The sequence below is a fragment of the Stegodyphus dumicola genome, chromosome 10, assembly GCF_044657685.1.
Source record: "Stegodyphus dumicola isolate Sdum_Otavi_A_Nest chromosome 10, ASM4465768v1".
Taxonomy (NCBI): domain Eukaryota; kingdom Metazoa; phylum Arthropoda; class Arachnida; order Araneae; family Eresidae; genus Stegodyphus; species Stegodyphus dumicola.
In genome coordinates this window covers 99,254,088-99,266,487 of record NC_140777.1, presented here as the reverse complement: position 1 = coordinate 99,266,487, position 12,400 = coordinate 99,254,088, and the positions used below count along the sequence as shown (strand labels likewise).

Below are 12,400 nucleotides of genomic sequence, written 5' to 3'. Positions count from 1 at the left end.
GTTTCCTTAGTATACTTTTAAATGAAGAGAAATAAATTATTTGATTTCTTTAATATAACAAAATAAAAACACAATGTGAAATGAAATATGAAAACATGTTTATGTTTTTCATTTTAGAAACTACGCAATTAAAACTTAATTTCAGTTATTTACTTAAGTTCAAATTGAAATTGGCTGTATATATGAAAATAAAAGTAATTCCACTAAATTTTGTAGGAATAACTTTACAACTTTTGTTAAAATTAAAACACAACGAAAATACAAAACTCCTCCTCTTACATTAAAAGAAATATTTGTTTGTCCCACGGTATAATGCAGCGCAATTATATGGAGATTTCAGAACCTTCGATTGACTCTCCAGGAATTGTCTTTCTGTTATGAAATTTCCAAACAAATTTATTTGCTTATTTAAATGCGGCAAAGAACTGAAATCTGTCCCAATAAAAAGAATTCCATGAATTTATATTTTAGCTTAAAATCAGTTTTTCTTTCCCTGTTTGGCAAAGACTTTACTTTAATTCATCAGTGTTTCATAATATGTGAATTTCCAAGTTATCACAATGAAATTTTTAAATTCCTTTGTGAAAGATTCCTTTCTTAATTTTTCTAAGCTTTTCAAATATGATTGCTGCAGAAATTAATATCTTTTCAATGTCTGTTTCTGCAAATGATACATTAAAGCAAAACTAGATGTGATAAGTTTAGATAATTAAATTAGATGTAATTAGAGGGTTAGATGTAATTTTTAAGTTTATAATAACAAAATAAAATATCTTGTTTGCAGAAGTGAAATATATTAATTAAAAATAAAATTATTATTTCAAATAAATTTTATCGGTGAAGCTTTAAATATACATTTCATTTTATAGTAATTTTCAGTACATTTATAAAATTGTCTGCAATAGGTTAAATTTTCTTAAAATACGATTTGAAATTCGGTTTCTTTATAACATGAAGTAACTTGTACTTTTAGAGACAAATTACTATTAATTTATCTCTTTTGTCACAAGTGAAGTTTTGACTTCCTTCATATATAAGTAACGATGAAATGTAATTTCCTTATTTTTTAGATTGTTATCATTTAAATAATTTATGCATCTATTTAAAAAATTAAGTAAATTAAAAATTAGTAACAAATACTTTTGCACAGGTTTTCAAGTTTTTCTTAATATATAAAATGAATACGAGTTAGTTTCCTTAGTCCTTCACAAAGGCAGTGTCCTTAGAAAGTCCTCCACAAAGGCATCCCTTCTCTTAAGTAGAGAGCCCTCGTATGTTTTGCCGTATTCAAATAATTTGACCTAAACTAGGAAATATTTTTCTCTAACTAAATCTCTTAATAAGGAAATTAAGTTACTTTAACAACACAAATATGTTATACATAAAAGTGTGACATAATTTGCAAAAAGAAAAGATCTGACATAATAAATTTTAAAACTAATCTCAGAAATTTACATATAGGAAACATGTAGAAAAGTTCAGTGTTTTAAAGTAATACACCATTTGCAAAGTTATAATAATTAAAAAACATGTTCTATATTACTAAAACGTGGTTATGGAAGTATTGCATCATCTATAATGTGCCGTTAAGTATCACGCATGGAAATAAGTAATTATTTTACAAATAATTTCGTAAAATAGTTAAACACAATGTACTGTAGTAAAATGGATAAAATCAATTCTTTTTTCACATTATCTTTTAAAATTAAAAACAACAAAAAGTGAATTATATCTACCAAATAAACCTGACTCCCTAAATTAAAATTTCTAAACAGTGAGGGAAAAATAAGATGACTTTTGATAATGGCCCTTGCTTCCGCACTCTTTGTAATGCAAATAAAAGTTAATCTACTGCCAGTATTTCTTTTTGTTCATAGCACTTAAATTATGCTTTTATTATTACATATTAATTATTACTGATATCATTCACTTCAATGTACAATAAAAACAGTGCTTACCTGAAAATGTAGCACAGACAATGTGTTCAGTGAACAGAACTAAAAAAATGGTTGTGAAAATCCTAAAGACAAACAAATGCAATGCAAACAACAAACTCTTTTATCAGTCTCCAGATACAGTAGAATGTGAATCCATTCACCACAGAATATAGTTCAATGATTTCGAAGTACACGCTAAAAATAAATTAATAAAGACATGCTAAAAACTGTTAATATTTTTAATAAAAAAGAAATAACTAAAATTGCAAGCTATTAGCATAAAAGAATCATTTATTTAGAAAGGTTAACTGAAACACATAGCAATAAATCGGGGGGGGGGGGAGGTCAGCGTGCAAGAATATCTCCTATTAAAGAAGAATTGCACGAGCAAGGTCAAGAAAGGTCAGGGTGGGGAAGACTGGGAATTTCTTGTCACATTAAACATTTGCTGTGACGTGTATGTGACTTCAGTATGACATTCACATCCATATCACAATGCGACATTTCTGTGATGTTGTATCGTGGTCACAAATGTAATGTGAAGAAAATGCAACATTGAGAGGTCACTGCAATGTTATAGCAACTAAGTGTGCTGTAGGAGAATATGTTCCTTTAAAAACCGTGACATGTATTTCCTTATGACATAACAAATAAAAGATTTATGTATTTTGTAGTGATATTATATCAACCTTTCTTCAGTATTGGTGAAATATATAGCAATCAAAATAAAATCAATAAGAAAAAAAATCTGAAAGGTTTCAGATTTTAAATTACGTCCAAAGGGGCGCTTTTTTTAACATTTTGTGTGTTACCATTATTTATTAACTATCATGTTCTTCGCTCTTAAACCATAAAATTCAGTTCAAGAGCAATATTGCAATTGCCATTGCTATATTACATGAAAAATACAACTAGAGTAAATAAAAATTAATTACTGTAGTTTATGTAATTTATGTATTTAATTTAGTATATGAACTCTAGCACTTTCATTTAATAAATTAATAAAACATTCAGAAAAACTTGTCTAAATGAAGCTATCATGAAAGGTTTCACAAAGAAATCACATGTATTGCTGCAAATCAGATGCGGGGAATAAGAAAGTACAAAAGCAAGATAAACAAAATGTGATAAACAAAAACACAGTATTTTAAAGTGATATGCATGCTTCACGTATAGGTGAATCACACTGCACAAAATGTGTAGTTGCTGCAGCAATATAATCAAATGCACAAAATGTATAGCCCCTGCAGCAATACAATCAAAACTCTAAATGAATAATTGAAGAGTTCAAAGCAGGAATAAAAAGGTGATATATGACTATAAATATGAAGTATGCAATCTGTTTGTCTGCAGTGTAAATGATATATAATTTATATTTTGTAGTAAGTAATAGCTTTAATTCCTGCTATTTCAATTTAGAAATCATATATTGAATTTTGGTCTTGTATTTGAGACTGCTCTTGCTGCCTTTCTTTCCTATTGCCCAGGAATGGATAAAGGTCTACGAATGTTCCCTCTAAAGTAAGTGTTTAAACTAAAATTGTGAAATTCTTTACTTTATTTTTATAAAGTTAAATGTATTTTTATTATTTCTCATATATTAGGTTATGTTTCAAAAATCTCGCAAGTTTTTGAAATCTTGTAAAAAGCTGATAAAAACTCTTCGAAATTCTATTCTTTAAATTCTAAAATGTCATATGTTCTGATTGGGATGTGTATACATTGTTAGAAATTTATATATGTGTATAACTATTGTTCTCTGTTTTAATTTAAAATTTATATATATACACGTAACAAAAACTGGGAAATTTCAATTGAGATTTGTTAGGAGTAGTTTGTAATTTTGTTTAAAGATTTCAATTTTTAAAAATTTATACCATGTGATTTGCTTCAAGCCTCTTAAAGTCAAGGTTTTAAGTTGCACTTTAGAACCATGCTGTGTCCCTTTATCATCTCTTCTTTTATTGTCTCTGTTCTTGAGCAAAAATATCAGATTAATGGTATAAATGATTGTGCCTTCCATCAAGAAAAGAGACTTGAGAAATAACTGACAAATGAAAAGTAAATGATGAAAAAGAAGAAACTTGTTGATGAAAACAGCAAGACCTATTGTGGTGAATACCGAAGCCAATGTCTGGAGGAAGCTAGTATTTCTCAGCTTATAAATAAATAAATAAATGGATTTTGAATTTTGATTGTGTTCCGTAAAGACAGAGATGATTTGTTGTATTTGATAAACTGTATTCAAAAAGGAATTTTTGTATTATATATGATTTTTACGTAATCTAATTTTAGAAAAATTAGTGCATATTCCCCCTTTTTATGTATACCTTTTATCAGATAACTGAAAAAACAGTCAAAACAGAAACCTTTTTTAAGATGAACATTCATCTCTGGAGGGAAGTTTTTTTATGGAAGTGATTGATTTAGAGTAGAGATGTTCAGTGGCATTGTTTATATATGTTTTGAGAAATATTCCCCCTTTTAGTGGAGTTATCACGGGGAGGTTAAGCATTCATAACTTTTTGTTCTGTATAATTTTCTTGTACTATATAATTTTCTGGGTAATTCTTTCTACAGAATTTCTCCCTCCTTCTCATTCTTCTATTGTTTTTTCCAACTTCCATGTACAAGTAAGAGGAACAAAAGTTAAAAATAGGATAACAGTGGTTTCAGCAGCTGGGAAATTTTCAAGAAAATATTTACAGTTAACAGATACTTTGACTTGGGAACTGGAGTGATCTTGCAAACAGTAAAATTATTTCAAATTTCTGTTGCAATCAATTAACTTAAATACTGAAATGGTATGATTCAGTCAAGACTTTAAAATATGTGAAACTGTAATTAGGGGGGCTTTATAAAAAGGCTTCATTTAATTATTGAAACTGCTTTACCACTCTATGTAAGGTGCTATATTGTTTTGGGGAGGAAAACATTATTATTATAAACATAATTATAATACTATAAACATAATTATTATTAAACATATTATAAACATAATTCTAATTTAATTTCCCTGGAAAATTTTGTTTTTTGGTAGCAATGTTATTTTGCTACATTATTAATGTTAAAGAAAAATTGCTGTATTTTAGCTACTCTTTATACACTGCCTAACAGAGGAATGCAACATCATGAAAGAGTGATTAGAATGTAATAACATATAGACAGAGAATGCATGTATAAATAAATTATTTTAATTTAAAAAAGATAATGCGATGCTGCTATTAAACATACAGGGTGATCAGTAGCAAGTAGAACCATCTCTTACAGTTATACAAAACACAACTCTATGAAGTACAGGTGAAATTAGCTAGCAGATAATTTCCTGGGATGGATAACCAAATGCTTTCAACCATCCTGTACATTTCATCCTCAAATTAAGGCTGGGGCAGATCAAGCAAACAACGGCCAATCATGTCCCACAAATGCTTGGTTGGTGCAAGATCCAGAGATCTCTGTACTTTCAAGCATCATCCAAATTAAGGCTGGGGCAGATCAAGCAAACAACTACCAGTCACATCCCACACAGTGCCATATTTATAAGCTGCACAAGCTATAGCTTGGGGCCACCCCCAAAAATTGTACATTGTGCAAAAAAGAAAGGAGGCAGTTCTATATCACCCATTCTACTGGGCCGATAGATGAAATTCAACTTGCGTTTTTCATGTTTCGAAAGCACAACTTAGGATATATATTAAATTTATATATATCATTGTTCTAATATAGGTATTTTGACACAAAATCGGACTTTTTCTGAAATGACATCCCATTTTTTTTTTCCATATTTAGATTCTACAACTTAAATTATACCAAGTTGCCAAATTTTAGAAAAATCTCTTGAGTAGTTTTTAAAAAATTAGCTCTCAAAATTTTAGCTCCTCAATGTTAATTGAATTTGGTATATATTTATTATTCTCTGTTTTTTTTATTAAACTTATTTTATTCTTCCTTTCACATTTCAAAATTTAGGTTGATTCCAAATAAAACACGCCCATTTTTTTAAAATTTATTTTTAAAATTTGTAGTTTTAAATAATTTTTATAAATTTTTGGAAAACAATTTTGAATTATAACCTATAAAATTTTTGCCATCATCTTACAGTAGATGTATTTCTAAGCATACCTGCAAAAATTTACAGCTTTTTATTTAAAATTTCTGAATTTGTTGGTGCGTTTTGAAATTTGGTATATTTGTTGAAAGCGATAATAACACCAAATGTGGTTTAGGCACTTTGTTAAAATTATTTGAAAGTAGGAATGATGTGACTTTTCTCCCACTCATGCACAATGTAAAAAGGTAGGAACGATGTAACTTTTTTTCTGCTTTTGCACAATGAAAGGGAAAGGAAACTAGGTTGTAATATATTAAGAAGTTCGGCGAGTAAATTATTCTTGACTCAAATTGAGAAAAACGTGCGAAGATAAATTTTTGAATTTCTTCGTAAATTTCGCACCAAATTTTACAAAATTTAATAGTTAGGCATCATCTGAGTCATAGAATATAAAAATGGAAAAAAATGGTATGTCATTTCAGAGAAAGTTTGATTTTGTGTCAAAATAACAATGTTAGAACAATGCTATATATAAATCTCATATGTAGCCTAAGTCGCGCTTTCAAGACATGAGAAACGCAATTTGAATTTCGTCAATCGGCCCAGTAGAACGGGAGATATAGAACTGTCCCCCTTTTTTTGGCACAGTGTACTATATTGCATGAAAAAAATTGACTTATATCCCTCGTAAAGGGCCCCATATTTCAAATAGCATCTCGTCAAATCTAAATCCGGTCGTGATTCCACAAGTACTTGATTGGTGCAAGCATATATCATCATTGTACCTCTCGTACAAAGCAAAGATGACCAACTATCTATGGTGATGGTGTCTCAGACCATGATACCACATGCCTAGTGATAGAGAAGCAAGATTCTTCACTGTGCATTACCTACCTTGTGGCATTCATTCATTCATCCAGGAGGCTCAGTCCTGACACCATTACAGTCAATAACCGTGGTGACATTGCATCAGTGGCAGTCTTCATAAAGAACAGCATGAACTTGTATGGAATGATATATAACATCATAACTCATAAATACAAAGGGAAAAATTTAAGAGCACTGCATATGATATAAAATTGTAGCATGAAACGTTTAAAATGATAGTATTTCACAAGGAGGGTTCATTAAAAAAATAACTTGGAAAAAGTTAAGGATTATGAATTTAATACAGAATGTTATTGCCTCCAACACACTGTAATGCCTTGCTTTGCATATCAGAAACCATTTGATCACTTTTGACTGGATAATGCTATAATGAGGTTTGTCATTCACACATTCCCTGCAAAAAAATGTATTACATTGATTGCATATTTCATGCAATATCATTATTTTAGGGTATGTGAAGATAAATTTGAACATGAGCGTATGTGAACACTTCATGAAGTATATCTGTATATATATGTTTTTTTTCCTAATAGGTTCAATTGGTGGTTGCCTGCTATCCCCTTCTCCTTGCTTATTTTTGTTTATGATGAAATTCGTCGTTTGATCATTCGACGCAATCCAGGAGGATGGGTGGAGATGGAGACTTATTATTGAGAAAATAATCTCAGTAGTATCACAGTCTGTAATATTGTTCTTCATCGGGTTTCACTGCTTTAGAACATTCTCATCATCAATGATCATAAGACTTTTATTTCCTTTTTTTTTCTCCTTGTATTGAATTGTTTAAATGTATAGTAAGACTAGAAAAAAAAAAAAAAAACTATATGTATGTACTAAAATATTGTTAAGGTAGATTTCATTAAATAAAGTTTTATACGAGGGTTTCTTTTCATAGAACAGCATAAAAATTAGAACACAGGAGGTTCCACACTTCTAAGTATTGCAGAACCTCAGCATTTATATCTGTTATCAAGACTAAATGTGAAGGGTTTTGCTTTGTGGTATAGCTGTCACTTTGAACTCCAGTGTATTTTATTTTTTTTTCTCTTAGTAATTATAATCTGCTGACACTCTAGCGTCTCTGTTTACAAAAAAAGTAATATAGAAACAGCTTAATATTCATGTATTGAATTTTTTAGTCGTTTTGTTTTTCATTAATTAAAAGTACACATTAATAAAGTGATACATGTGTGAGTATAAAACGGAATATCACAAAGCATAAATCAATTTTATAGAGCTTGTGTTGTATATTTTTAATATTATTTAGTTTTTATTTTGGTTTTTCAAAGTGCATCTTGGTGATAAAAGTCTGCTCTCTGCTCGAGAAAACTGTCTCTATTCAGGTAGCTGCCAATATGTACACATATATTTTTATAAGCTATACCGCCTTTCCTAATACCTATTTTAATCAGCTGATAAGAAAATTTTAATTACTTTGGTCATAAAATGTACATCAAAGTATATATTTTAATCACAATTCTTAATTTTTACATAAAATATTTTAAGCCTATGTTTCCATATAGCTAAAATACTCGAGTTGTATTATATAAATATATTATATGGTTTTTATTTTGGCCTACGTTAAATGAAGTATTTTTCAAACATATGATTTAAAATAAATTTACTTAATTTTCAAGTTAATTCTTTAGCTGCCTTTTAATATGTGCTCATACAATAGTCATATTTGTAAATATTACTTAAATATTAGTTTGAGACTATTTCTGATACTGTGAAATGGTAGAAAATGTATTTGTATCCATGTGCTATTTTCTTGTCCTATTATCATAAGTGCTGTGTAAAGATGTCTGACAAATTGCTAAATTAATGCATTTATGTCATTTGTTAAATAGCAAATTCATTGCAGAAATTTTAAGTATGATTAGAGAAGCAACACAATTTTTAAAATTTTTTTTTTCCTTTCTTTCCCTTTTTTTTTTTTAATTGTCAGATAAATATTTTATACATGATTATTCAATGAGTGAGGAATATTTGGATATGAGAATTGTGAGGGGGCAAGAAACATATATTGAATTTTAGTTTGGTAACAGCAAACCAAAATTCAAAATATTTTGATACTCATTTTAACTTTTAATAAAATTAAACACGCATGTGATTATTTGGGTTGTAATGTGTCTGTTATAATAAAATTGTTCTTGTAATTGTTTCTATGCAGTATATGAACAATGCTCTAAAAACTGTTTTTGAATTTCAATTTATTTTTGTAAATGTTTCAATGAATCTGAAAAGCAGCTTGCAAGAAATATTTAGTTTCAGCCACTTATTTTAAATATTTTTGCACTTTTTATAACAAAATATTAATGTATAAAGTACGAGGTTATAAGTATAGCTGATTTTAGATAAACACTATCTATGCCTTGGAGAAAATAATAATATTGTAAGATTTATTATATTGTCTAATAAAACTTTGAGTATACTAATATTAAATCATATTTGTAAATTACTATTAAACAGTTTTTGCATATAAATGATCCTGTCATGAAAGCAAATTAAATTATAAAACATATTTTAATGTATCAAATTAGACACCATTTTCTTGCTTATGGGTGGGTATAAGTATTCATTGCTTTTATGTGGATAACATAAATATATCAACATAAAATTAACATTTAATAATTAACTATTTAGTAATGTGCTTTGCTTTGAGATGACAAGTTTAAAATGTTTAAGTAGGAATTTAAATTGTTACTGATCATTAAACAGTATTACTTCTATACCAAACTGTGTGTTCTACTGACAGCATCTATCAATAGAATACACAGATTGTTACGGAATCAGTGCTATTATTTACTAAAGAATTAATATCCTATAGGTATAAAAAATGCAGATTATTTTAATTTGTCATGCTATATATTGTTTAATTGAACACTGTTTATTAAAGAAAAAAAATTAAAATATTAATTTTACCTTCATTTTGTCCAAAAAATGTATTTTTACTTTTGACATAGTATAATAATTGCACTTATAATCTATTTTCTGTCTGGTTACGAGCTGTTACTGATTTCTTTTACAGCTCATTGTGCATTATTCAGTTAAGATTCTGTTTATGTAAAGTAAATTATATGGAGCTAAAGTTTTCATTCCTTACAACCGAAACTTGGAATATTTTGTATTATCTGTTTTCAGTTTTTTAATTGATTTACTTTGATACTTTATATGTCAAAATTTTTGCAAGTTTCAACCTTTTTTTTTTCCATGAGTAATTCCAGACATAAAATTTTAGTGAACGATTTAATTTCCTTTTTATGAATAAACTTTTGTAATTTAAATGTTTGCAATGTTTTATAATTTAAATCTGTCTTAAATCCAAAAAGCCATTGGCTCTTTCTTCAATAACTTGACAGTAGCAAAAATCTTTAGCCACCATACAATAACATCCATTCAGTCATCATACAATAAATAATTTTTAATAACAGTTTTTAAAAGAATAACATTTATATTTTATGGAGTAAATACATAAGTCTTAATCAATTTCCTTTTTCCTTTCAATTTACATAATTTGAAAATATCAATTTTCCTTAAAAAAATACTGGAGTTTTAGCATTTTTTATTGATTGCAAACTTTGACATTAGTTTCGTGTTTGAATGTAGTATAGTAAAATAATGATCTGGATTATACATCAATCTTGAGATTTTCAGAACCATTAAATTATACACATGAATAATCAGTAGATTCTTTGAAGTTTTTGACAATAGCAAAAGTTATACATGAAAAATTTCGCATTTGTGTTAGAGGAGGGTATTTATTTTTTAAACAGGTTTCAGGCATATAATTTTATTTGGTTATTAAAAGTAAGCTTACCTCCCAGAGCACTATTTCCCAAACTTAGTATTGTGACCCATATACATTGAGACTTATCATGACCCACATATGTATTGCTCTTGGGAGTAAAAGGCGGGAAGAAAGAAAAAGAGGGAATTAGAAGAATATAATGGACTAATAATAACTATAATAACGTTTATAATTAACAAATTCATAATCTATACATTGGCAACCACAGTTCCATGTAGTAGGTTTTCTACAGTGCATATTTTTCTGAATAAAATAATTTCGATGTGCATTCTTCACATTGCGTTTTGAGGATACACCTCTTTTAACAATTTAATCTTTGTGTGCCTTAATTTTATGCATTATAAGCTTTAGGTTCAGTGCATTTATCTTGTGAAAAATCATTTCTCATATGTTTCTTATACAGTACAAAGTCCGTAATCCGGACTCGTCGGGACTTTAGCGATTCTGGATTATAGATCATCAATATAAATTTGGTAAGATGGCTTGCAGAAATTATACAATTAAAAATATGAAACCATAATTTATGAAATAAAGAGCAATTATGATCTAAAGGGTATCAAATTTGACAAGAAAAAAGCTTAATATTTATTTGTTTACTTTATTAAATATTTCTTTCAACGCGCGCATGCGTAAAATTTGTCGCTTTGAGGTCCGGATTATAGATCATTCCGGATAATGGACGTCCGAATTACGGATTTTGTACTGTAGTTAGCATTCCTGTTTTTAGAGACATCCCAGTTTGCATTTTTCATTCAGTTATGGTGTCACCTTTCATAGCAAATAGTTTTATTTTAAATACAGACCCCCAATTTAAGACTGCAAATGCTTTGTGACTGTAAATGTTTTAATGACAATTATGTTGCTACTAACTATTAATAAAATATAAATTTTGATTTTGCCTCTTTCTTTTTTGTCACCTATTGTGAATAAATCAAACTTTTTATGTATACACATACAGTTTATGGAATTCTTAAAAGCTTGTTACACATATTTTTAAACTGATAATGTGTTGCTACAAATGGCTGAATTCACATGCATTTTAAAAAGAAAAGCAATTAACACAATTTATCAAATTGTTTGCCTTAGCATGAATCCTTTGTTGTCAGCAGAGTAAATATTTTACATTATGAGAGAGTAAATTCTTCAATCCTCTGATATATGATGATTCCTTTGTAAAATGTACTAAATGCTACAAAAATACAATAATCTGGTAACTAAAGGTCCAGAGAATAAAAAATATATGATATTTTATGTATGGTTTTTAGACCGTTCTGGTAAAGTTGAATGAACATTTCTTGGATTAGTAAAATAAATACATTCATTGACTTTTGCATTGCAGTGAGCATGCTTGAAAATCCTGCAGCTGGAAATATAGAGATATGTGCATTGTCTCAATCAATTTGATTTGGATTCTCAGTTCTTCCAAATTTCTGCACTTTTGCAGACAGTGCACACAGTGTAACTGCACCAGACAGCAAAATTTAGGAGTGCTGAATGTGGAATTTCGAGAAATTTTTTTAGAAAACATGGGAATTTAACCATACACTCCCAGCGGCCAAGCGGTAAACAGGACCGAACTACCAATGGTCGCTGAACACTGGTAGTTCGGTCTGATGTTCGAACCCGCGAACGGGCTGGCTGCATGGACGTTTTTGTGGTTTTCCCCTTGTGTAATGTGTATACGAGCCAGTTTCCCTTAGAAAGTCCTCCACG

At 28.8% G+C, this 12,400-nt stretch overlaps 1 protein-coding gene across 2 annotated transcripts in view; it reads left to right on the top strand.

Moving 5' to 3' along the window:
• LOC118185457 (sodium/potassium-transporting ATPase subunit alpha-like) overlaps nt 1–11,580 on the top strand; it is a 364,057-nt gene extending 352,477 nt beyond the window's left edge. For both annotated transcript variants that reach the window (XM_085825310.1, XM_085825309.1), the window contains exons 20-21: nt 3,357–3,458; nt 7,410–11,580. In XM_085825310.1, the coding sequence (XP_085681436.1) occupies nt 3,357–3,458; nt 7,410–7,530 (223 nt within the window). In that variant the 3' untranslated portion in view covers nt 7,531–11,580. The remainder of the gene's footprint in view (nt 1–3,356; nt 3,459–7,409) is intronic.
• The last annotated feature ends 820 nt before the right edge of the window (nt 11,581–12,400 follow it).